Source organism: Thunnus maccoyii, chromosome 3, assembly GCF_910596095.1.
Source record: "Thunnus maccoyii chromosome 3, fThuMac1.1, whole genome shotgun sequence".
Taxonomy (NCBI): Eukaryota; Metazoa; Chordata; class Actinopteri; order Scombriformes; family Scombridae; genus Thunnus; species Thunnus maccoyii.
The window spans coordinates 26,591,082-26,618,524 of record NC_056535.1 but is presented as its reverse complement, the minus strand read 5'-3'; the positions used below and the strand labels follow the sequence as shown (position 1 = coordinate 26,618,524).

The window sequence follows — 27,443 nt, the reverse complement described above, 5'->3', positions numbered from 1 at the left end:
CTTGAGAGGGATTCTTTTGTCATTGTATTATTTAATTTCATTAATATAATATTGCTTTGAAATTTGAAACAGTATCACATTTTCATTGACAAACCATACTCTGTCCACAAACATGGGCAAAGCATTGTATGCTGGTACAGTTTTTTTTTTTTTTTTTTCTCTACATTTTGTTACATTTCTGTTTACCCTTAATAACTCCCACAGTTACTATCTCCAATAGACCTGAATCAATAGAAATGCTCATTAATGGTCTATATCATTAATGGTCTACAGTGCTCTAAACATTACAGTACCTACATGACAAGATCAGAAAGTCACATGGAGGCCAGGAAATAGACTTGACCTTTCTGACTGACCTTTCTCAAGACAGGAGTGATAAACAGGTCCTGTTTAGCCAGTGATGTGGGACAACAGGTTACCTTTCGTCCGTGTGTTGGGATTCATATCAGGGGCAGTGGAGGAGCAGGGGATATACAGAGTGAGATCTAAATGTCAGCGCTGGTTGGCCCTGCACGTTTGCGAAAAGGCTTACCTCTCATTTTCTCTCTCTATCTCTTTTCCACTGATCTGCCCACTAACTCAACACACGCACACACGCTCACATCGGCTGCTCCCCTTCAACTCACAGCTTGGTATCCGGAAACTTGAACGCTGGGGTGAGCTACACAAGGAAAACACCAATGTTAAAAGACCGGTACATGCACAGCCATATCATGCCACCAAAACTTGCTTTAAATAGCTGCTGCTCATTAAAATGTAATGCTTTTATATTATGCATCCATACTAGAGCAGGTTGTCTTGGTGACACACAAAATGGAAGATACATACGTGACAAAATGTTGGGAGGAATGACGACAATGGAAACGTGGAGGGATGAAGATGAATCGCTGTATTGGTGGTGTAACAAAGAGAGGGAACATAAAAAGCAAATGGCAGATGAGTGAGAAGAGACGAGACACTGCTACAGTACATACAAAGACTGCTCAGGCCAAGTGCATCAAAGGGTACAAAACACAAAAACACTGCCAACATGCATCAGTCAGTGGAAGCTAACAGTTAACAGTCAGAACAGAGTGGCAATGACACAGCCACGGTACCGCACACAGACCAGTTACATCTTAACAGACAGTCTCCAGACAAACCGTCTTTTCTGGAGAGGAGCTCAATACCTCACTTCTCCTGCAGCACACAGAAACAAGGACAGTGGCCAGTGATGTAACAGTCCAAACTCCCATGAGGACAGACAGAGAAACAAGGCATACAGCACGCACAGCAGGTAGTGCACACAAGGGAGAACCCACAGATATGTGTCGACTCCACAACGAGCAATTTTTGAGTCACAGTGCAGGAAGAAAATTCTTTAAAAATAAATAAATAAATAAAAAAAAAAAAAAAAAAATGGTGTCACGTTCTCAGCATAGCAAATCCATTAGCATCAACACGACACCAGAACAACATTTAGATTTGGCTCTTTTAATGTGGTGGAATTAAATCTTCCCGCTGCCATTTCTTCTCTAGTGACATACTTTGCGTGTACTGCACCTAATTCTAAATTGGTGTGAAACAGCACGGATACCAACCCATGTAATCATGATAATAGGATGCTATGTTGGGAAATGTGCGCCAAATTGTGCTTAGGGGCTCATTAATATACTAGAGTCGAATGAAATCGTGTTGAGGATGTTTTGTTTAGATTACCAAAAATTGTGAAATGTGGAACCAATGTCAGTACACTCGATTTAGTGGCATTCTCTCTTTTTTTTTTTTTTTTTCCTTTTTTTTTTGCTTCTGGTTGTATCAATGTCGAGATCCTTCATGATCCCATCTTAATCATTTTGTCCCAAAATATTTCAGTCAGCCCCAGTCTATCAAAAAGTATCACAAATGTCCTATTTTGCACCGTAAGAAAAAGAAAAAGGTATTCAAAGGGATAGTGCCATCTTTTAAACACAGTGTTTGTTTTTTTTGTTTTTTTTTAATTGACAAGAAGAAGATGCTGTGATTTGCAGTCTCTCGGTGCTACCATGAATGCTGAGAGGCACAGGGCAGTACAAGGCCAGAGCAAAGACTCTCATCTGGACAAAACTGTACCATCATAAGAACACGTCATCCCAGCCTACGTTTCTCAGTCTCAATTCAATACACCAGGAAATCAGAAGTGTTGTCTTTTGGTCTTTTTAGAAGCAAAAGGGGGGGGGGGGGAGGCGTGCAGTTGTCGGGTGGTGTTCAGGGAGGTCGGGGCGGGAGGGGGGAGGGGTAAGGGGCTTCGTTGATTATAGATAACCGAAATGGAGTAAGGCTGTTGTCCTCAGTAAAGTGTAGGAAAAGTTGTGTCCCCCTGTGTGTGCGTGTGTGTGTGTGTGTGTGTGTGTGTGTGCATGTGTTTGTCTGTGTGTATCCGGCGGGGGGGACGGGGGGGGACGAGGGTTTCAGTTCTTGGTCCGTTTGAGTTCAGACATCAGCGACAGATTCATGACCAATCCATCGTGGTGTTGGATGGATATGAGTATTGTACAAATGCGTAGAAAAAAAGATTGTTTGCTGCATGTTGCTGTTTTGTCTTTCATTGATTAATTGTCCGTCTTGCATCCCATGCTAGCAAAAGCAGCCTCCTCATAGTGCCTCACAGTGGAAGATGCCTGGTAAGACAGGACAGGCTACAGATGGAGAAAGAAAAAAAATAATAACTGTCTTGAGGCAAAACAACCAAACAATCAAATCATTCAGTAAAATAAAAATGTTTTAAATCATGGTAAAACAAAAAAGAAACTATACTTTCATTTAACAGATTTAGAATCTGTTTTATATCAAAAGGGCTTGTTGACAGTGTAAAACACTGGCCCCTGTAATTCAGTATCAACTTTAAACTTGATCTTAGTTTAAGTGGATGTCTTGAAACAGAACAAAATGAAAACTGAACATGCTTGTTTTGCCTGTAAAGAATCAATTTCTTCTTTTTTTTTTTAAATGGCCTGAAAGAGGAAGAATAATAAAGATGCAACCTCTGGGAGTTATCAGGGGGTTGGAGGCAGATGCAAGTTGTCAGGAAGAGGAGGATGAGGAGGAAGAGGCAGTTTGGTTGAGAGAGCAGGGCCACTGTAAAATGTGTGTCCAGGATCATCCGTTCCAGGGCTCCGTCATTGGCTGCAGCAGCAACAGGCGAGGGAGGCTGCCAGGGGTTGTTGGGGAGGCACGGGAGAGCCGCAGGAGTGTTTGTCATGGCGGGTGGGAGGTTGGTGTGGGTCACTGGGCAGGGCAAAGGAGGGGTGCAGGAAGTAGGCAGCCCTGAGGGATGCTATACCATCACAGTGAGAAGGCACGGGGCTCGCATGTTTATATATGTGTGTGTGTGTGTGTGTGTGTGAGAGAGAGAATGGAGAACCGGATGCAATGGGGAGAGGGAAGTACGAGGGGGTGCAGAGGGGCAGCTGTGGGGATCCGGCCTCAGAATATGGTGGTCTCGTACTTGGTGCTGACGGGGCGCCTGTTGGAGTCCCGCTGATCCAAGAGCCAGGTGGTGCTGCCCAGGGACTGCATGTCTGCGTCCATCTCCAGGGGGTCGATCTGCCGGGGGGAGGGAGGGAGGAGGGACGAGAGGAGGACGTGAGACGGGTGGCAGTGAAGGCCACTGCGCCACACTGACAAGTCCTCAGCTCACACATGTGCATGTGGATTAGAGGTACAGTCCAGTGATCATGTTATAATCACAGACACTCAGGGCTCAATCCACAACATGGATGATGTCTGACAGAAAATACACTCAGCCTGACGCTCTGTAAGCCGCAGCAATAAACCAAAGCTACAACCCTCTGGGAGTTAAAAAAATATACTGATTAGTAGTTCAAAAAAGCAACATGTTGCTCTACACCAGTGGCTTTTGTCATAACATAAGCAGTCAAGACATACAGTTGCTGATTAATTTACTTAAAGCTACAATTTGAAATGGAGGTAGGCATTAGAAACCATTTTATATTCCCTGCTTATGGATGACATCTTCAGTTCAACTTGTCTTAAAAAGATAGATATAAACAATTAAGAAAGGTTAAAACCATCCAACAGAGACCACTCCAACCATCTTGTTTATGAGCGCTATAGAATAAACCCTTACTGGCACAATTAAGCCAACAGTCCTCATATAGAGAAGCTAAATCACATCAAGAAACTCTCTCTTCCCTGAATGTGTTTAACAACAGAACTTGAACTAATTGCATCTTAGATCCTAAAATGTAAGATGAAGATGAGAGATGGGAAAGTAAAGGGATGAGGAGAACGTTTATGGTTGAAATATTAGGAGCACGAAACAAAGAGAAAAAGTGCACTGTGGCACCCCAACAACAAGAAAAGGTAAGAGGGGAGGGGTGTGGTGTGGTGTGGTGTGTAAGCAGATGTGTGATGATTAAGGGTTAAATAGAGGAAAGGAAAGAGAAGGACCTGGACTCCAGGGCTAACAGAGTGCAACGGGAGGAAGGAAGGACGGTGGGTAGTACACGTGTGACAGTGACAGCAGCGGCATTCGAGCAGAGGGGCACCCTGGGAGGCAGGAGGACCAAGAAGACAAGAACAAAGACATGTTAAAAAAAGGACAGAAAAGAGGGACAGAGCATTTAAATGCACCGAGTGGACAATGAAGAAATCCAGTAGCAGCAGTTTATCACCTGTTTAGAGTTGAAGAAGGCAAATTATTAACAAAATTTCTTCCACTTCTCGTGTTCTTGTAATTGACCATTGGCTAAACCACTCCCACATACAGCAATTGTCCAGTCATAGCTTAGCAACTGAAATTAAGCACAGCAGGCCTGTCAAGCTTTGCATTTCTTCACATGGTGAAGCAGTGTGCACAGGGATGTAGTAAGAAATGATGGGGATTTGGAGGATGGTATGCTTCAGTCTTTCAAAAATCCAAAATACGAGAGCAAAACTGATTAAATAGTGTCTTTAATTGCTCTAACATTAGCTGCAAATGTTGGCATGCCCAGCTAACTGGCTTGTTACCTACAGTAGTAACCAAAGCTAATTAGCTAATAAAGTTTTGTGGGGTTACAGATTACTTTTTTAAAAGCCTGTGCACAATAGTACATCCGATGTGAAGTATCTCCACACTGTGTGGGAGCCGGTCATAGACGGATATCAGAATTTAGGCTAAAGTCAGCAGCTCTATCCTGCTCTTTATTGGAGTTGGGGAAGTTTACACTGCAGCAAACACCAGCCAGCTTTACCCGAGACAGCCAGACACATTGGTTACTCCTCATTATAACAACCTTTTCTCTCATAATGCTACAAGTGATAACAGGGTTATGTTAGGTAACAGTTCTACGTCTTATGTCATACTTATAATAAGAGGACTAACTAGCTCCTCACTGCCAAACAAGAAATATGCAGTTTCTTTATTAACATGGATCATTAGCTGGTGACGGTGCTAACTGGGACATGTAGCTTTATCCTCAGACTTTTAGCACATGTATGCAGCCACCGAGTGTATATTTAAGACCCCTTTTACAGGATATTTATTTTAATATGAGTCAGCTGTAAACATTGGCCGTAAACAGAGTTTTCAACCAACTCAAGGAGCTAATGTTAATTAGCTAGCTAGCTACCACTGATAAAATCTGTCACTGATAGTTAGAATAGGGAAAAAAAAAACGCATGCTAGAAATGGGAGGCTGCTTTCGTCTTCCTCTGTCTGAAATCAAGGACCTGTTGTTTCAGAAATTACAAATAATTTTGAGTGGTTAATCTACGAACGTTATTATTTTAATGGAAAGCTTGATAGGCAAAGGTAACTAAAGGGGACAGGGCTTAGCAAACAGTCAATTTCTTGTTGGGGAACTTACAAAAAGTGTCACAGTTCTTGTTTAAACCAACTAAATTTGGTTACATTCACATCGCAATAAAAAGCATCAAAGCAAATTGCAGCAGATAGGAGTCTCCCGCCTTCTCATCTCAAACTTAAACAACCAGCCAGGCTCATTATGCAGCTCTGTGATTACTCCATATATTATCTTTACAGGCAGGTAGTAAAACAAAGTGATTTGTGTCTCTGCATAAGCATGTGGTCCAGTAGTGTGCGTGCTCTCAGCTGTGCAGCTCTCTCAGGTGACAGTGATCACTGAGTGCTCAATGCAGCCTGAGAGGTCAATGCATCAAAGCGTAGCTCAACGTATACGCAAACATTTACGCAACACACTAAATCAGTAGCGAGGAAGAGGTGGATGGGTCCAACCAGAGGGGAAATGAGCCCCCAGAAAAGTCCCAGAGGAAATTATATGTTCGCCTGTAAGCAACAAATAAAACTCTTCATTCATCATGTTTCACATATGCACAAAAAGAAAATCTTTGCTGATCTGAGTGACTCACAGCGTTGGGGGTTGGGGGGGGTGGGCGTGATGAAATTGGTAGCAAAGTAATGACTCATCACTTTCTACCACACAGACAGCAAATCTTCCTTTGTAGGTGGCCCAATGGGGGATTCAGTCGCAGGGAAAAAGTCGGTCATGAGGTCTGTGTACCTTTTCTGAATTATGATTGCACAATGATGTGTTTCTGCTCTCTTTCCATTTAACAAGTAGAGCAAATTTAATGCTCATGGACACGCTCACATTCACACAAAAATTCACATCTGATTTAGGGTTTGTAGGGTGGTACTCACTGCTGATCTCCGCATGCTGCTCCATGACTGAGATACAGGACGGCTGGTTTTGGTCTCTATGACCTCTGAACCCAGAGAAGAAGGTGGGACATAGTGTCTCGCCCTAGTCTGGATCGCCATCTGATAAGCCACCTCAAACGCCTGTCCCAGTGTCAGGATGATCTCGTAGGTCTGTGTCTGTGTGAATGAAAAAAAAAAAATGTTAAGTGTGTTTAAAACAGTAAGACACAAAACAACTTCCTCATAGCGGTTGTCTTTTGATTTTACTGAATTTATATTAACCTTAAGGCATACAGTAGACTACACACATTTTTTTTCTAATACTGGTTTTACAATTGTGTTGTGAAAAGATTTAACAAAGTGCTGTAGCTTGGTCTATATAAACCAATGGTACACATACTTTATCTTGACTTCTAAAATGGTTACAATATTCTTTTATAATTACCATTTTTTCATTGGGCTTGTTTTTCTACAATTTGTTGTTGTGAATCACACATAAAAACATTGTGCAGCACACAAAAGCAGTGCTCCTCACATTGTTAGGATAATTACTTAGTGTAATTATCCGCTGGCTCGTGGTTGAATATCATGCTCATTTTCACTGAAAAGCAAAGGCCAATTTTGAACATAGTGCACATAAAGCGGTTGTGTTGAATATAAACAAACATGTTTTGGGAGCGCCCCTGTAGCCAAATGGTTGCTGCGCATGCCACATAACTGCAACATCCCTGGTTTGATTCCAGCCATAGACCTTCGCTCCATCTCTCTGACCTTGTTGCCTGCCTTTTCCTGTTTCTTCACTAGTCACTGTCAAATAAAGGCAAAAATGCCAAAAAAAAAATCTAAAAAAAGAAAACTGACTTTTGGCCTGAAAACTTTGATCATTACAGTTGAGTTTGAGCTATTTCCCTGCAGTTAACTGACACTCCACAGTGGTCCATCTGCCAGGGATAAAAGATTGTTGTCGACCTTTACAGAAACTGAGACACAAATTACAACATAATCTCTGTCTATACATGGAAATGCCATGCATAGCGGGAGAGAGCTTCAATCAAGCCATTCAATGAGCCAATCACGGAAAATAATGTCCGTTGGATGCTGCATGCAGTTTTAACTGTGGGATACTTGGTATCCCACAAAGGACACTGTTTTCTCTACATCTTTCTCTAGTGAATTTACAAAAAGCTCAAGTTTAAAGAATTATAAAGGTTTAAAGGTTTTCATCAATGGACTGTATGGCTGTTTATACTATTACAGTTATATTGTGTACTGTTATCTAGAGAGCTGAACCATATTTCTATTAAATCAAGCGAAAAAGTGAATACAAGACTCTTTAAGAATGAGACAGTACTCACCACTTCCACAGTGCTGAAGACATGACAGAAATGGTGGCCACTCTTCAGATCCTTGGTGATGTAAGCAAAAGTGCAGAGGTCATCTGGGTCTTGGGCAGCACATGAGATATTCCTTATCTCGTGCTCTGCGACTATGGTCTAATGGTAGGAGAGAGACAGGAAGGACGTGAGTGCTAACTGGAAGCCAACCACTAATGGAGACGGAGACAATCAACTGGAATGTTTGGGTTGGACAGATCGATAAAGAGACAAACAGAGAGAGATACACCAAAATACTTTCCCATTACCTTTGTGGCTGCATCAATGAACTTGACCCCTCTGTAGGTAATGGACAGTATGACAACTGGACCCTTTCTTGAATCCTTTGATTTCTGCAATGAACAAGGGTAAAAAGAGTGAAAGGCAAATGCATTTAGTATGACAAAACACAATAGTTCATGCATTATAAATGGCATAACAGAAATATGAATGCCCTAGATTGAGCCCAGACTGGGAAAAGTCATTGTGAGACAGGTTTTTTCCTCTATAACAAGTTTAATGTCCAACATTATTAATGTTTATTTACTGGAATAAATAAATTTTGACGATCAATAAAACCCTTTTCAGTTGTTTTTCAAAAAAAATAATCTTAAAGGGGACATGCGTTTTGTGATTTTCTGTCATTTATATACTGTTATAATTTCAGATGTCTGTGTTAAACATGGTCAAAGTTCCAAAACTGGTGAACATTTGTAAAACTGCAGCCTTCAAGTCTAAAGCCAGGGCTTCAGCCTGCTTCGTAAGTTACCTCTTATTCACCATAAAACTGATGTTAGATCGCTCACGCATGACCACAAATGGCCGTCCATTCTGAAGCCTTTGTTGCCAAGGTTGTTCCACGACTTGTTCGTGATGTCCATTCTCATACTTCAGATCAGATTCAAACATGTATGGATGTATTTGAGAAGTTTATATTTCGAGTAAAGAACAGGAAAAAGAAGTCAAATCCGACTACTATTGTTTGTTTACGTATCCTCCAGAGCTGGCAGAAGTCTGCCCAGGGGCAGCTTCCAGTTTTTTGAACTGTAAATCATGCAAAGATATTCCAGTAGAACCCCAGAATAAAGAAAATATAGACCTGGAAATGTGCATGATATGTCCCCTTTAAAGCTTTTCAGTAATACTTACCCTAATTTTAGCGCAGGCATCTTGTGTGGACTCAATCCCTCGTAGATCCCTGATTATCATTGATCCTAGGTACTAGGAAAAACAATCAAAACACACCAGGGTTGGGTCAATTTCAACATGGGTGCTGACACACTGCAAATCATCTATACAGTACAGAATAGAGACCCTGGTCAGTCTATTTCATGGGAAACAGTAGGCATGCTTAATATTTTCTTTACAGTGTATCATTCTTTACAGCGTTGTATATAAACTGCATCCATGTTGACGATAGTAAAAGTGACTTACAGTCGCCTCGTACCCGCAGGAGTCCAGGATGAGTTTCTCAGGCTGGTGATGCCAGGCGGACACCGTGGCGTAGGTAGCAGAGTGGCTTGGTGGCCGTAGATTTAAACGAGACTCTTTGTGTCGTTCACTCTGTCTGTCCTGCAGAGATGCAAAATAACTGGTTGGTGAACGCAGTAAAAAGAGAATACACAACTAACACCAGTGACATGAAACATATCAAATTCTTCTGTGAGGCAGTGGAAAGCCTCTGATGTCTTTGTGTCAGGGCCCTGTTTTTCACAGAGCCACATCTCAGTCAGTATACAAAATGAAATGTGATGGTACACTGTGTATTGTGCATCGTACTAGAGCTGAAAAGCAGACTCGTGGCCACACTGACTCCAAGTATAAATCTGTGTGTCTTGGTCAAGGTGATGAGGTGGAAGACATCTGACTGCTGTACATTAGTTTGAAGGCAAGGGAAGTCTGCTTGGTCAGCACTTCAATAGAAGTCCTTTTTGATCTGCTGTTAGGCTTATAAATATTCATGCACTGGGTTGGGCCTTTAGGTTAATGTGCACTGTGCTCAGCTCTTCCATAAATCACTTGTCAGAGTAAAATATACCAATCACAATAACCCACTAAGCATTTGGGAAAATGATAAATATTGATTTTACATATCATGAACCCTGAGTACTGCAGTCGTGCAACATTTCGCCTTTTTTGTGGTCGCTCCTCACCATTTTCTCTTTGGCCTCAGTGAGTCAACCAACCAGGCATGCTTGACTTGTTTGTGTATGAGCCGTAGTTTGACCTTTAGCAAATGGTAAAACTTGATCGGCGAGTTATTCTTAGTTCATTCTCTTATGGAGGAGCCAAAGAAATTCAGCGAATCATGACAGTGATTGGAGGTGTTGCATCGGATTTTTAGTTATTAAAATATTTCTAAAATTTCGAGCTACTCTGAAGACAAATGATCTTTCTTGATCTCACTAGCTGAGTTATAATTCAATTCATTGAAGATTGCAGTGCTTCCAGTAAAAGTTAGGTAAAAGGGGAACTTGGCTATTCATTTTTTTTTATTGATTTTCATGGTATTTATGATAGAGAGTCAGCATGCTAGCTTACCTTAACACCTTTATTATGACTAGTTAAAACAATGGTAGGTAGGTCTGGGCAATAATTCAATGCTATGGTGTTTTGACTTTTGACATATCATGATGCTATGATCATATCATGTTAGGCTTAACAGAATTCTCCTCTCCAAATTATCATACAATGACACCGTGACACATTTAACTCAGTACAGCATCCTCTTCCTTCACTCTTCATCTAGAAGCTCATGGAGAATAAGTTTGGTGGCCTCACGGAAGATCAGAGAAGTGACAGAAGGTGGAACTCACTACAGATCGCGGCCTCTCACTATAGGAACGCAGAGATACACTACAGTCTTGGTCGACTCCTCTCCGCCTCCGGTCTGACTCAGTCAGAGGCAGGAGCATGTCCATGGAGCGACTGGTGTAGGGGTCCATCTGACTGAGGGGAGATGTGGTCTGGGACAGGAGGTCATGGAACTGCCACACAAACACAAACACACACACACAGACACACAAAAAGCAAACACAAACGAAGACGCACACCACAGATGAATGTTTTGACAGCACTGTCTAACATGGGCTGGCTTCCCCTGATCTACATCCAAGCTTAATCCTCGACAAAAGAGCCTCTTCCATGGAGATTCTCAATTCTTTTTAGCCCGGTTTAATCTGCCTGGGAAATCAGCCCTGAGTATTTAACTGTTGTGAACATAACGATATTGAAAAATCTCATTCCAAAATTAGACATCCGCTGCTGAAAGAAATGGATCCATTTTCTCACAAAATGATGTTGGTATAGAAACACAGCTTTCCATGCAACATTGTTTAACTTCCATCTTAAGCTCTGCTTTGATTGTTGTTCAATAATTAAAATAACAGCATGCAAACATGAAATACTGAGCATTATGAACTATTTTCTAAACTAATGTATGAACCTTATATACATATCTTTCTATAACTCTCAAATGCATGTTGAAACTGTGAATATGGGTCATATTGAGGGCATCTGCAGAATTACTCTTCTACTTGGGCATATTGAGCATACCCAATCTATTAACCAAATAAGTGTTGACAGTATGTTAAATAGTGGCACTAACATCGCTGCAGTCTGATTCACACTGTTGATGCCATAAAGTGCTTTAGATAAAAACCTCGCTCTTGGATCGTGCTGTCTTTTTGTGGATTCTAGGACGAGCAGACATCAAATCAATGCCATGTAATGGAGAGCTAGTAATGAAGACCTATAATAAATGTAAACTGTATGAGTCTTACCATAATCGGGGATAGACGACGTGACTTAGTCGGAGCCTCTTCATAGGGTCTCTCTGCTAGAGAGGCAATGATCCTCTTCCTGTGGCCCAGGGGACCAATCTTAATAACCTAAAGAGGACAACATCAGCGCACAATATGAGGCAGACGTCCCAGTGCATTGTCACATCAATAACTCACACAAAATAACTTATCTAGACAAAACTAATAGAGATATATCCAAAATACACTGACACAGAGTTGGTGGCATGCACCCCTCACTGGCAGGCATCCACAGGCAAACAGAAATGACTCTCGTCAATAATTCAACCTCAATCTGTTTTGCCGTAAGCTTGAAGTACAGCACTGTCTCCTTCCTGGGACACTCCATAATTCACAATTCATTTTTGGACACAGTGCTTAAATAACAGAGAGGAACTCTGTGGTTTATAGGACAAATACAGGTAATATGCAAATAAGCAAATGATTTGTAGGTAACTGAATGGCATAGTTACACTTCATTTGTCACATTTTTTTTAAATATACGTTTTCAATTTACAGTATTTTAAGACTACAAGATCACCTATCCACAGTATCTCTGTCTCTTAAAACCTTTTACAAAAGCCATCTCAGCTTGTGTGGCTAAAATCCTCAGAGGATGAAACATAGGTTAATTTTATGTAGTCAAAACTCATTATCTTAATACTGTATATTTGCATAATTGGCTATTAACATTCACGCTCATCCGGTAAAGGTGGATGTCGAGTGATTAATGTTACATTCGCAATTATGTTGCTGGGACAAAATATTCTATAACAGGCTCATATGGTTCTTTGTCTGAAGGCTTCAATTATTTATTCAGTGAGAGTCAGAGACAGAAAAGGCAACTGGTCTGGATTTCTGGTGCGGTTTTCATTATTCTCATGTGCAGAATCCCAGAGAGACCAGTATGCATGAGGTGTGTGTGAAATAAGAGTAAATTTAAATAGTAATAAAGAGCCTTGGGATTATATAGGAATGTAAACCAGCTCATAGATCATCTTGATGCTTGATACTATTTTCTGTAAGATGCTGAAGAGGATGGAGGAGATGTAATGGGCAAAGCGAATTCTGCCAAGAGGCAGTTTTGCTACACTGCTCACTGAAAGTAATGTGCCCTGCTCTCACACCCATCTTTCTGTACTGCATCGCAGTCTGCTGGACGCTGTCCCTCCTACACTGCATATACAGTATGTTAGGCTGCTGCTGCTGCTGCTGCTGCTGCTGCTGCTGCTGCTGCTGCTGTTACTGCAGCTGTTGCCGGTTTCTGCCATTTTGCCACAGCTGTCTTTGTGTTTATCACAGCCAGACACACATAGATAAGCATTGATAAGTGAAAAAAATATGATTGCTTTAAACATGCTCATCTTCTGCTCCTAAAACTTAACAATGCTAACTTCTACATGATTGGTTATCACACCTGTAACAAACTGGTATCTGACATTAAGGGAAACTGGTAGATTTGAAGATGTTAGCATTTCACTGTATGTGTAGTTAGTCCATAAATGGATCTGGTTAGTTGTTCCCAACTTTAAATTGTGGCTAAAAAAAGATACAACGGCTACTTGTGACCCCTCACTGCAGGCTTTATACTGAATATCTGTGAATAATTCAACCGCAGAGTGACTTTTCCTTCTAAATTTGGATCATTAAAATACTTTTTAGAAGCCAGAAGAGGTAAAACTATCCTGTATTTCATAGTGATAAGTAAAGATTTGAGAAAAGTCCAAAAAAATAAACCTAAATCTTTCTTATCCCTTTAATCATCTCAATTCAGATTAACCTTGTAGCCACATGTGGAAAACGCTGCCTTCACCCAAACACACACACACACACAATATTAAACCAAATTCATACATGCGTTTCTCCATAACCACCACAGATTTTAACCCCAAAGAAATTAGTTCTCCATTGTAATTACAAATTATCATAAAATGCTACACTATTTCCATAAAAAATAATTACATATTTCCCTGTCATCAGTCACCACATAGCTCCTTAATTTACAGTTATCTACTAATTACCCAGTCATTTTGAAAATGTTTCTGCTATAGTTCTATGCAAATGCTTCCATCATCAAGCACTTCTCTGTTATTTCAGGCTTGCATTTTAAAGTGCTTCTTAACCTCAAACAAAATCCATAAATGAAGGTGGTCATGTGATTAAGGAGACCGTCGTTTGAGAAATGGTTCAGTGTGGCTCAGGTTTGACAGTTGATGGCTACATAGAGTCCATCACCACCCATGAGCCTTTGCTACATGAGTGAGTAAACAACGGTTATTGGGTAAATGATAAATGTAAGCCATGGCTTCCTTACATTGACGATCTCCAGCTCCCACAGGTTCTTAACACACTCCAGTGTGCGGTAGCCGCTTGAAAGAAAGTTGGGCAGATATTCATGTAGGCCGAGGCCGTCCAGCCAGGAGGCAAGAGATGTGCTGCCATCACAGCCCAGTGCTTTTACCTAAAGAGTAGAGAAAGAAGTGTAAGAGGTACAAGTACAGTAAATAATTTCTGTATCCAGAAAAATACTTAACGGAGAAACTATACAGCATATTAATATTGTTTTCCAGTGCTGTCTGTAATTCTACGTCACTGGCGGCTTTTTTCAATATGTCACACATCAGTCTAACTTTGGATATATTCTAAATGTTTAGATTTTTTTCAATTACAACCCATGTTTAACCTTTACATTTACATAATGTACAAATTTTCCCTTTAAAATTGTAATGCATTTTGTAGGGTACAACTTAAAATTAGAATTAGCAACATACAGTAGGCTAGGCAATATGTAGTTTAGCTTAGTTTCAATTTTTTAATAAGGCAGTCTTATTACCCATACAACAACAACATACTTTTGATTTGTTTGCCACCAAATCTATATCATCATCAACACAGTGGTGCTTTGAGCTAAATGCTAACATCAGCATGCTCACATGCTCACAATTATAATTTACATACTGATGCTAAGCAGATCAAATGTTCGCATCTAAGATTAGCTTGTTAGCATGCTAACATTTGCTAATTAGCACTAGCACAGCTGGGCTGATGTGAATGTCATTAGTTTTGCAAGTATTCAGTCATAAGCTGAAGAAGTATTGGACAAATTGAAAATGTTACCTGATGATGGCACTAAATGAATAGTCAGGGGGTGGGGGTCATCAAAGTTATTACAATTCATCCTAAAGGTCACATTAATGTATGTACCAAATTCCATGGCAATCCATACAATAGTTGTTGAGATACAGTGTTTGACTCAAAACTACAAATGTCAACCTCATGGTTGCTGAGATATTTCAGTCTGGACCGACCAACTTTGCCACACCACTAGCATGTTTAAAAATGTTTTTCCATTGTTCTATATTGGACGTTTTCAACTCTGAAGTATTGTTCAGGTCTACAAAATGCCAACTGTATCTATCTACAATCAAAATAACATTTTCCACTATTATCCATTTGTTTTGGCTTATCTTTCATTTTCATAAGCAGGTTAACAATTCAACGTTCTTTCTCTTTTTTTTTTTCATTATCCTTTCTCAGTGCTGAGGTCAAGTTATGATGTTAAGTACCTTTGGCAAGCTGCGTGCCGCGTGGAGGATCTTCTTTCTGTGTCCTGGGTCAGTGATCCCAATGTCTCTGAGATCCTGGTCCTCCATCACGTTACTTCCCTGCATGTGTGGAAACGCAAGAGACACAAATACAAATAAACACATTCACACACAGCCGCACTCATACACACATGCATGCAAACAAATAGTCACATACACACACAAGTACACACACACACAAGCACAGAGACAAGATACAATATGGACATACAATAGTACAATACAAGAAGAAGAAATCAGTAATCGATCATGAACTATATCAAAGCAATAATTTAAATGTCCCTACTTACACACATGCATGCATTATTTACACATAAAACACACTATTCTGACATATGAGACACGGCTGTGTAAGATCATAGGTCAATAAAAGTATCATGACATATTCCACAATATAACTACCGGGGCAAACTTGTATCTGCACAAACACACACACACACATACACACACGCAGAATATGCACATCTCTGACACAAGCAGTAACACCAGAGTGGGAGGACAATGAAGTCAAATAAATTGTGCATGCCAAGAGTAATCAATCTGATCTGGTGCAACTCTGTGGGAACAAAGCGTTCATAACTGCAGCAGCTTCTACAGGATCTCTTTGCCGCTGTGTTTCATTGATAGAAACTAAACAGTCCACAAGGAAATTGAATAAAAATACTTCACTACAGTTTGTAACAATTCCTTAATTTAGGAGCGAAACAATGAACAACAGACACAATGAACAACAATGGTTTTTTTGGGTCCCTGAAATCTTGACTGACAAGCAGATTCTTGTCTATTTCATGTAGTTGTTCATATTCACAGCTTCAGCTGCTTTGTCATCTTATTCCGGTTTATAGGCAGGAATAAAGATACAAGGGGAACCTTGAAAATGTGGAGCTAAGCGTTTTTCCCTGTGGACTGCTGCAGATTGATTCTTCTTGGCCAAGAATGTTAAAATGTTCTGTAGTCTTTATTCAATCTGCTCTTACTGGATTGGCTTCAGAGCACAATGCAGCAGTACTCACAGGCCCTGTATCAGGGTGCTGATCGCTAGAATAAAGGTCAAAATGAAGCGGGGTCTGATGTAAGGGAGGCCCAAAATAGATTCTCCACTTCTATTAACACAGTTTGAAGTTTGATGATGCCTCGGGAGACTCGGCAAACTTATTATTTCATGCTGCATTTGAAACATGTGACGGGAATGTATGGTTCAGTTCTTACATAGCTTATGAGCTATGGTAGTTTGATTTAATCTGATACGACTTGCAGATGTAGCCATGGTAGAAGTCCTTCATCTCACTAAATGCACTCAGTTAATGCAATAGTGAATTAGAATTGCTCTATTGCTTTGCCCCACAGAGGAATTGTTTAGAAAAATCAAATTTTGTTAGTTTTTCAAGAGTCAGTAGGCGTGACAATGATCTGACAATAAAAAAAAAAAAAAAGACTTAATTTATGTGTTACAATATGTATGTTGAGTTCCATATTATAACATTTGTGAAAGAGGGAGCTGCAGAATCTGATGCAATATTAATGCAGGATAGATGCAATGTAAATGCCTGATGGGGAACTTCTAAGATGTTTTGCAGTAGACAATTTTCCTCATCGCCACATTAGTTTGGACATCAGAGCAACAAAGCGTAACACTTAAGAAAAAGAAATGATGTGGAATTTTTGACTGTAAATGAAATGTGCGGGCATGAAGGCCAAGAGAATGAAAGCTACGGGCGTCCCACTTCTGGTAGCATGAAAGGAGCACAAAATGATAATCATCGTGTAAAAATTATGAGAATGGGCACACAGCTGTTCATAATTTATGATCCCTCAAAAGCTGCATCTCAGAGCAATCATCACATGCAGAGAGCCTTGCCGACTCATGTGAGTGCTTGCTCTCTTGCTCTGGTGGGCGGGACCAAGGAAACTTCCCAGGCGGCACTGTGCTTAAGCTGTGACAGTGGCTGTTTGTAGGTATAGTACAGCTCTCATGCTGAGATCCCTGCCACTGCAGAATTAGAATAGACACGGTGGGGATTTTGTCTTCCTCTGGCTCACAGACGTTATGGATAGTGTGATAAGAATCTGCTTCATAGTTTTGTTCCTCATTGTGGCGAAAACTGCATTCAAACATGACATTGAATTAAATGAAGAGACACATTGTGCTGCCTTCTTCTTTGCAATGAATCCCGCAAACAAACTCTGGATGTTTAAGTTCAGCATGAACTTAGATTGATCACATTTTGAAACTAGTCTGGCAGAATCTAAAAGGGCACAATATTAAACATTCACAATGTCTGCCTGACTACTCTGACCTTTCCCTTGTTTGCAACCTCCACATCCTCGTAAATATCCGTGTGTAATTTGCCTTGTGAAACTAATGATTTATCTCCTTGATGCATCAAGTCCAGCAGACACATTAGCATGAAAATGAACATCAGAATGCCTAATGACCCATAGTCCTCATCTCACGCCCCGGAAATCTTGATCAACATGGAATCATCCGACCCAGTCGTTGAAACAATACGGTGGCTTTGTTTTCCTTTAAATTATGTCTAGATAACTGCATATTAGTATCGGGCGATATAACAATACACAACCTGAGGCGATAAAAATCAGTCAACCGGTAGAGATTTTGCTGTGCAGTTTATAGTGAGGTAGCTCTTTCTTTAACATCTCTGTTGATGTGTGGTGATGTTGTGGGCAACGTTGCTAATCAGTAAGCAGGACTGATTTATGGAGGTATCGGATTTACTGGATCATTGCTTCAATTTATTTATTTACCTTTGTTTTTGATTAATTAATGAAAAACAGGATTTTTTATCTAGAAACTGTTTCTCAATTAAAATTACAGAAAATGTAATATATCATGATGAAGTATATCTGATTATTGCAATATAACAAGACAGTGATGAAAGATTTTTATCCATATAAAGGCAGACACCGATATTGAATATGATAATAATATATCGGCAGATTTTTTAAAAAATAACTCATACACTAGCATAAACAGACATTTAGATTTAGGGGGCATCCAAGTGGCCTCATGGTTAAGACTCATACCATTCACTATGAAGGCAATGTTACCAGTTTGATTACAGACTTGAATTTTATTCATCACCTCTATCTCGCTTCATTTCCTGTCACCTTTCTACTGTCCACTATCAAATTAAATCATACAATGTCCCAAAATAATTATAAAGAGAAAAAAAAGATCCTTTAAATTTGTTATCACATATCCTTGGCGTTTCTGTACTGCAGTTATTGGCCAACGTATACACAAATATCTGCAATAAGCTCATATTGGCTGATATATCAGCAATTTATTGGTCTAGCTCTAATCCATATCACTCTTCCTTTACTATGACTACACACACACCGCAACCTGTTGGGCTTGTTGTCACTTCGTGAACAAACACAAATCTGAGTCTAAAGCCTTTATCTGCACAGCATCTCATAGTAAAAGTGATCACATTATGCTGTGATCTCACGCCTTAGCAGAAAGAAAAACAGATCAGAGAGCAGCACTCCTCAGCTGGAACGCTCTGTGAATACAACCACTTTCCCTCTGAGCTCACTGGTTTCACTTAACTGAGCTCAGCTGTGACAAACTGATGTAACATATAGCCCATAGTGCTAATGCAGCTCTGTAGTCTGAGAAATGCCCGTGTTTACCCTTTGGGCTTAGTTATTTACGGTGTACAGTCATGTTTTTCAGAATAACATGACCGGGGCACTGAAAATGTAATGGTGTTTTCTACAATCATTGCCAAATGCAATATCAAGTTTACTTGCAATGTTCTTTACGGGAAACACAATAACGCTTTGAGTCATACTGTGGGCATCTTTTGAGCTGCAGTTAAATGAATTTATCGATATGTAATCTGACGGGGCTCTTTAAAAACTGCAAAACATTCATGCAAAAATGTGTCAATGCTTTCCAGAAACACTAATCTGTCAGATCATTTTTTTCAACAATCACAGTGGACAGATAATGTGGCTTTTGATAATCTACTTACTGGTAAAATGATACATTTGCAACCCAAAATGAATGTCTGCATGCAAACACATGTAATTAAAATCTAAAAATTACAAGTGTACAGTATATAAATACAGCATTAGAGCATGCTACTGCAGTCTAATCATACATTGTGCATTTATTGCAAGACCGGCTCATAAGCACCACAAGCAGAGTACAAAGCATAATGGGTAGAGGATTTAGTGAGATTTGGCAAGCAACCATGCAAAGTGTATTTGGAATAAACCACAGTATATTTAGATTGAGGACTGTATGTCAGGTTATATGACTGTTTGTATGCAGAGGTCAAGTCCAGTGGCTGTAAATCAGAAGGTTCAATACAGGGGTTGGTGGGGGTGACTGTAGAATTGTACAGTAAATGAGATAGCATGATTGGGAATGCTGGGAAAAGTTAATGGGTTTTGGTTGTCATTTGTCTTGCCATTGGTGACAGCCCATATTCTTTAAAGGGATTCAGTGAGGGGCTATAAATCTTAGCAGGGTCATGCATCGCACGGAGGTGAAGAGGAGTTATGAAGGGGAGAGGGGAAAAGGGGAAGGAAGAGAGAGGGTGCAGGGGTGAGTGGGAAAGAGAAGGAGGGGGGTGGGGTGGGGGGGTGGGGGGGGTGGAGCTGCTAAGAGACAAGCAGAGGGTGAAAGAGCAGAGTGGTGACATAAAAAGACAAATGCAGCTTGGTTGACGGAGGGAGAGATTGAGTGATGTAAAGTGGACCCGACCCCTGAGATGACGTGCTGCAGGTGACTCACCATGAATCGTAGGTCGTCGAAGCCATTGAGCAGGAACTTGCTCTCGTACTGCGGCAGCCCCACGTGCTCCAGCCACTCTCCCACCGGCTGGTCCAGGGCTTTACCACAGGCCCCATCTGCCGAGAGAGGGAAGCGCTTCAGCAGGGAGAAGCCGTTCAGCCGGTAGCAGCGGCACTCAGAGGACGACACATGGCATTGCCACATCATCCTCGGCCAGCAGAGGCAGAGCCGAGTGCAGCAGCACCAGGCGGGGTGGGGGGGAGACAGGGTCCAGGCCGGGGGTGAGGGGCTCCCACGGTACAGGCGGGGGCCCGGCTAACTCAAACACAGGAGGAGGGTAGGAAGTGCTGCAGGCCCAGCTCAAGCCCTGCAGGGGACTGACTAGGCTAATATACACCCACTGGTGTTAGTGTGACTGACTGGAAATGTCAGGCGAGGGTGGAGGTAGTGCAGGGAAAGAAGCCCATCTGAAGGTTGGTACTGTTAGATATGTTGGACTGAGCCACTACGGCATCTTCCAACAAACAGGGTTCACTAAACATTCCTTTAGTGAGCAGATGAGCGAGTGTAAAAACAAATGCTTGGCTAGTCCAAAAACATAACATTAATGAACACTACAAGTCATGAGACTAGATCATTTTCAGGCCGAGGGAAAATGGAAATTAATTATCACTAAATCAGACATTTTCACATACATCACACATTATTTACTCTGCTAAAATTATCCCCATCATTTTTTTTTTCTAAAAATCAGAAAGTACTCCATCAGGGTGTAACACAGAAATATTCAGTTCCCCCAAAATAAATTTGTCAGGGTTTTCACCACATACTTGTAAAGCTCTGGCTGAGTCCCATGGCTTCATTGGTCAACCTCTTTGAGAGCTAGGACACGGCTCATACAATGAAGGTAGCAGCATTCTAAAGTACTGTTGAGGTACTCATGTTATTTTTTGATCAAGGAATATACATTTGCTTAAATCATTTTTCGTCCTTACTCCAGAGCCACAAGGAGTATGGTTAGGTAGACATATTGTAAATCCTACATCAAAAAAGAATTGTTGGCTTAGGATTTGCTGATGTGCTGATTCCAAACTCCTCAATTCATAATCAAATCCAAGTATAGATTCCTTGATAAAGCTCCAGGTAAACTGTCTGCCACTGGAAAAAGGCTTGGTGTCCTTGGTGGTGCCAGTGCTCCCTGTGCTGCCCAGCATTCACACTCTTCAGCAGGCTGCTGGCTGGCTGGCTGGCTGTGCGACTCCGCCAGAGAACGTGCTTCTCATCTCTCAAAGCAGTAAATCCAGGTTCAGATCCAACAGACGGCAGGTGAGTCTCTTTACTCTGAAGCGAGTATCACTGCAGGACCACAGTGCAGGTTAAGCTAGCTCCTTCCTGAGGCAGGCGCCCCCCACTCCCACCCTAGCCCACCTGGTTCTTCTCCTCGCTGGGTACAGCTAGCAGCCTGTGTGCTCAGGGCAGAGGTTTGCTGCATCCCCTGCCTGTCTGAGACATGCAGGCAGTGCAGATGCAGTCACAGCAGCTGCTCCTGGCTCACACACGCTACCCCTCACTGCTCACAGGGCATAACGTCCTGACGCCGGCTACTTCTACACAGGAGACCACAGATCTGCCTCAGCCTCAGCTACTGCTGCCACGTCCTTACCACATCCACGACAGGCAACAGACTCAGTGATCATCCCCCCTTCTCATCCGAGCAAATCCCTCAAGCTCTTCTTTTTTAACTCCCCCCCCCTCCTCGCTCTCGTGTCTCTCTGCTTTCTTTCTCTCGCTCTCGATCTCATAGCCCCATTCCCATACTGTGTGATCGCACTGCAGGGCTGCCGTATGCTGCCTGATGAAGTGGGGTGCTGCTCCACGTAACCACCTCTCCCTCTCCCACTATATCAATTCCCCTCCCTCTACCTCTCTCTCTCTCTCTGCACGGCTTGCACTCTCCCTCGCTCTGTCTCGCTCTCTGCCTCTCGCTCTCAAACACACAGACAGATGCGCACACACATGCACTCTTCATCGTCTCTCTACCCCTTTCCCTCGTCTATTTTACAAATGCACATATACTTGCTCCTCTCTGTCTGTCTGTCTCTCTCTAACCTTACCTCACCTCTCCCCCCACTGCACTGATTAGAATTGCACAGAGGCACTCTGATCTTGCCAGTGCAGAAAGGACACTACCATCAGAGGCAAGGAACAAGCGTTGAGAGCCCCCAAAATCACAGTCCTTTCTGCAAAGAATGACTAGAATGTAATGGGATGACGGAGACCTGATCCTGTTCTGCAGGAGCGGCGCCAATTTTTTAGGTTAACATGGGATATTGAAATAAAGAGCCTTCTCAAGCCCCTGCTTATTAGCAGATGGCTTTAATTCATTTACATCTTACTTTGATGATAGAACGAGGGGGGGCAGCATTGATTCAAGTCAGCAGAAGTCTCTAATGCACTCATACAGAAGAGGGAGAATGGGAGAAGAGAAGAGAAGACATGCACACACTTCTTTCAAGTGCTGTCTTCTTCTCCATCTCACGCAGTCATACAGCATGACAGAAAAGAGGCAAATTCCATTATGTACTTCCAGCTGTTCATGTCACATCAACCATTTTTCAAGCACAACGGTGGCTACTTACAGGATAAAGCCCGGATAAAGAAGTGAGATGATATAAAATTCAGATAGATGTGGGGTAAAAAGACTTGGAAAGAATTGCCACAGTCTACACGGGGAGCGATAGCACCCACCTATGCAGGGCTGCTTACTGCGTCCGTCACTGGTGTTATCTGGGTACAGCTGCAGGCAGAGCGTAATTATGCAGGCTTTCAAGCTGCTTGCAATCACCTCACACATTCCCAGATGGGTAGTCAGCCAGTCAGTAAGGCAGTCAGGGCAAGGAGAAGCAGTGCCAACAGAGGGAGGCAAAGTGAAGGGCTATTGATTGAACCTCCTCCATAATTGGCCCGCCTGTACCGCTGTTGCTCTGCGTTAATGATCAGGTAAAAGGCCAGGTCAGGTTTCCGTGACCCGTCAGTCATCCACCAAGGACCAGTGCTCATCATTCGTTATCAGGAAGAGAGAGGCTGCTGTCAGATTTGCTCTGACTGAGGAGAAGAATGATGGAAAGAGGGAGAGAGAGAGAGAGAAAGAGAGAGAGAATGAGCAGGAGACAGATAAGAGACAGAAAAAGACTAATAGAGGAGGAGGCGATGAAACATATGGGCGAGATAAGATGGTAATAGGAAGTAAGAAGGATTGAAGTGGACTAATTATGATTCACTACGAGATCCCACAACTCCCCCTCCTCCTTCTTTACTCTTTCCTCCTGAGCCTCATACCAAAGTCCGCTCTTACACCACAATATCCAGACAAAGACTGTTAAAAATACCAGCCACCCCTTCCAATTACTTCCATTCATTTGGGACAGCAACACCTCCCACTGTAGTAGGACCTAATTACTGACTGACAGAGTATCCAATGCTCCTCCGTGGGGGGGAAGTGGGTCACTGTCTTATCCCCTGTTAAACAGGCCAAGCTGTCAAATCTATCCAAGTGGCTTTCTGTACTGTTTGAGCACTGCTAGGTCTAGACTTGGCTCTGAGGAGCGCCCAGAAAGACCTATTTACAGAAGAAGAGGTAGAGGTTGTGCCTAGATAAAGCCGTGCCTCTTTATCAGAGCAGGAGAAAAGCACTAGCTCCTTGTCAACACACCCAAGCACTGGAGAAAATGAGCCGCAAAGCTGAATTAATTCAGGGAAACTGAAGGCGGACTCTTTTCCTTTGAACGTCAGAGTGTGCCTGTACACAAACCGAGCCGATGCCTCCTGTGTGCTGTTAGCTCAGCTCTCTCTCCACTCCCTCTCTCTTTTTAAGCTCATTTACTCAGTGCTCTCTTAGCACACAATCGAGGCACTCGTGATGGCCACACAACACAAACAACCTCATCCTTGAGCATTTCAGAATGGCACAAAATTGCAGGGCTGTTTGTTTGTTGAAAATCTGATGTTCGGAAATGTGCTTCTTCGAGATGAATTGGGGCGTCCTTGGGTCCTGATATTAAGAGGGAAAAGGTGGATGGAAGGAAACTACACGAAAACAAGGATAAAGGATAAGGTTTTCCCAGTAGTGTCACAATAGAAAGATAAAGGTGGGATAAAGAGTGACAATTTAGGTTTCCATATTTGTGTAATCCTCCTTTCTATAGTTCTCCTCTCCTCTCCTCTCCTATCCTCTCCTCTCCTCTCCTCTCCTCTCCTCTCCTCTCCTCTCCTCTCCTCTCCTCTCCTCTCCTCTCCTCTCCTCTCCTCTCCTCTCCTCTCCTCTCCTCTCTCTCCCTCCCTCTCTTGGCGATGGCTCTGAAGGGTATCTGTTTGTTCCGTTTCATTACATTGTGCAAAAAGAAAGATGACCTCTTTACTATGCGACACATGCAAAAACAGCAACAAAAGTATCCTCGCAACCTCTGGAAACTACTTGTGCACAATCTCCGATTAAAATCGGAGCAGCAACTGCATGACTCAGCTGAATCTGGGACACTTTCAGCATGCTGTTCTTCAAACAAGGCCTATAAATAGCACACACCTATACGTGAAGAAAACAAAACAAACAAACAACATATTTCCTCTTATGTAACGCGGAATAACCTCAGGTGTTAATTGTTGGGATAGCAATTAATTTAAAAAATGCTTGAAGTCAAGTTACAATTAAAATCATAGATGAACACAAGCTTTGTTATAAGATTGCTTCTCCTTTTGGCTTAAAATGATAACAAATGTAAATAATAATTTGGTTACATTATATTAGAATTACATGATGGTTAAAAAGATATTAGAATGAATTAGTATACTCTCTATAAATTTATTGGGGAATATTTTTTAACCATTCATCTACATGTCAAATTCATAAATGAAACTAAATTTTAACATGTGAAATTAAAAGATTTGTAGCTTCCACCGACTGCATCAGTCAATTTGATGAAATGAGTAAAATCCTTGACATTTTGTATATTAATTTAGTTAAAGTCCCCCTCCAGTCAAAAATGTGCTTTTCTTCTTGCTCCTTCAGTTGGATATTTGAGCTTCACTGTGCAGAAAGATGTATGGTGCAGAGTTTGACACTAGAAGGCTGTTTCCACATTCATCTGCTGAAAGTGGAAAGTGTCTCTGTGCTCACCTTAAATCTGAGTTATAAAGGGGGGTGCCTCTATGAGCATGATTTGTGACATCACAACTAGTTTGGATCCGATCGAGGGGCCAGTAGTGTGGACGCTTGAAGCCTCTATTGCACATACACTAAGAATGGACTTGTACAGTAAGAAACAATTAAAAACAATTAAAATGAACAATATTTGCATATTCATAGATTCTGTATTTTTCAATGAGGGAGAAGAAGTAGATGTCATTTAAAGGATTTTTAAAAAAGCTACCTCAACATTTTTTTGTGGAAAAAAACATGTCAGACACAATTTATTATTCCAACTTGAGGATTTTCATGTCTTAAAACATGTCTGGAGGGGATCTTTAAATTGGTTGCATACTGTAGGTCAAACTATCAGTATACACTGTCAGCCTTTGTAATGGGATTATAGGAAGACGGCGATGTAAGAGATAATATAAAGACCTCATGACCTCAGGTGCAGCAGTAAAAGTCTTAATTCTCTTAATTCCAGTGTCGTTTTTTTTCTTTATTCTTCTGTGTCCTTGCTTTATATCCCTTTATCACAGCCACACATTTCTGTTCTGTCTTGTTTCAGCTTGGGTGGAATTACACCTTGCCGTGGTCAGCACATTGTTAGTCCTTGAAGCTTACTGAGCATATTGTAGCTGATGAAAATTTTATCTAAATAAATCTAACGAGACTTGTAAAAGGCGGTCCTGCGCAGACCCACAGAAGCTGTTACACAATACTGTATGATGAAACCCCCTTATGGCAGAGTATCTAATGGAGGTAGGTTTACACTGTATCAACTCAGGAGTGTTATCTAAACAAACTGAGCTCTTGCCAGCTGGCTTCTCCCTCTGTACAGCCTGGAGGACACTTGATGAAGCGTAGTATCAATTCAAGCCCTATTGAGATATACAGTAACACCAGGAATAAAAAGAAAATATGACAGTGAATTTAGAATTTGATTTCCTCATAAACTGGAAAGCTTGTGTGTAACAAAGAACAACAGTGACGTGCCAAACAAATGTCGGTTTGAATCACTTTGACTTATAAGGACAACAAAACTACCCTCCGTCCTTTCAGGTGTCTTTGAATACTGAATAGCAACTCTTAGAAAAGCTGTTGAGGTTCACAAATGTAATCAGTCACATGGTTGCAGGGGGTTGCTGCTAACATTACATATATTTCCCGTTCATTAAATTCTATGAGACTATTATCAATAAAGCACCGGGGCAATTAAAGAGTAAAAATAAATGGTTAATGAATAAGTCTCACTTAATCCCCCAGACCCAGTCATTTTGCATTAAGTAACCAATAAATTACACACCACATATCTCTGGGAGAAAAATTACTTCATACCGCATAAATTAAATTCTATCATCATGGAAACAGGATAGGTGGTAAAGCATTACCTGAGCTTGGCGTGGGCTGTTTGTTTTTGGATGTTTCAATGCCTGCTCCGATCAAGTTCATGATCTTCTCAATCTGTTAAAGAGAAGAAGTATGAAACACAAGAAAAGATCACCTTTTCATTTGATTGAAATGTCAACAACTACTAAAAAGAAGGGGGAAAAAAGACAGTAAAACAACGGTGTTCAATGTTCAAACATGCATTAAACTCCCCATGTAGCCAAACCAATTATGGACCAGGAACACTGAAGGAATGGCACTGGGTGAGGAGTTGGGACACAGTGTCAGAGTGCTGTAGTGTTGGGAAGGAGGCGGGCTGCTTTGCAATGATGGATTACAAGCAACAGTGCAACGTGGACAGCAATTCAATGACTAACTCACCACTCAGCAAAAACACAATGGAGTGAATTACAATCTAGAAGACTTTGAAACTTCAAATTATTGAAGTCCTGTAGCCAAGTCCAAGCTGCACAACCTGAACCTGGAGAGATTCAGATCTATTACTGACTGTTTCTCGGTGAGTATTTGATTGCCCTCTCAGACTTGTATTATTTAAACTTCACAGAATAAGGCAACAGCTTACTGCAAGGTTAAGTGAGCACAATGCTGCATCCATGAGATTACAGAGCAACTCAGAGAAGAGTTGTTTGGGGCTTAGAGCCAAAAATGTTTATTTA

General features: G+C 41.5%; 1 protein-coding gene across 9 annotated transcripts in view; it reads right to left on the bottom strand.

Annotated features, from left to right (window-relative positions):
* Window positions 1-15: 15 nt before the first annotated feature.
* The window catches only part of anks1ab (ankyrin repeat and sterile alpha motif domain containing 1Ab), a 43,970-nt gene continuing 16,542 nt past the window's right edge, over window positions 16-27,443 (bottom strand). Inside the window, exons 2-14 of one of the 9 annotated variants that reach the window (XM_042405852.1) lie at window positions 26,769-26,841; window positions 20,193-20,308; window positions 15,386-15,484; window positions 14,134-14,280; window positions 11,802-11,909; window positions 10,836-11,006; window positions 9,454-9,591; window positions 9,169-9,240; window positions 8,289-8,372; window positions 8,002-8,139; window positions 6,647-6,823; window positions 829-887; window positions 16-661 (exon numbers count right to left, since the gene is read on the bottom strand). In XM_042405852.1, the coding sequence (XP_042261786.1) occupies window positions 580-661; window positions 829-887; window positions 6,647-6,823; window positions 8,002-8,139; window positions 8,289-8,372; window positions 9,169-9,240; window positions 9,454-9,591; window positions 10,836-11,006; window positions 11,802-11,909; window positions 14,134-14,280; window positions 15,386-15,484; window positions 20,193-20,308; window positions 26,769-26,841 (1,464 nt within the window). In that variant the 3' untranslated portion in view covers window positions 16-579. Of the gene's footprint in view, window positions 662-828; window positions 2,658-2,776; window positions 3,565-6,646; window positions 6,824-8,001; window positions 8,140-8,288; window positions 8,373-9,168; window positions 9,241-9,453; window positions 9,592-10,835; window positions 11,007-11,801; window positions 11,910-14,133; window positions 14,281-15,385; window positions 15,485-20,192; window positions 20,309-21,022; window positions 21,914-22,940; window positions 23,159-26,768; window positions 26,842-27,443 lie in introns of those variants that run through there. The other 8 variants (XM_042405859.1, XM_042405856.1, XM_042405858.1 and 5 more) reach the window with 8 other exon arrangements.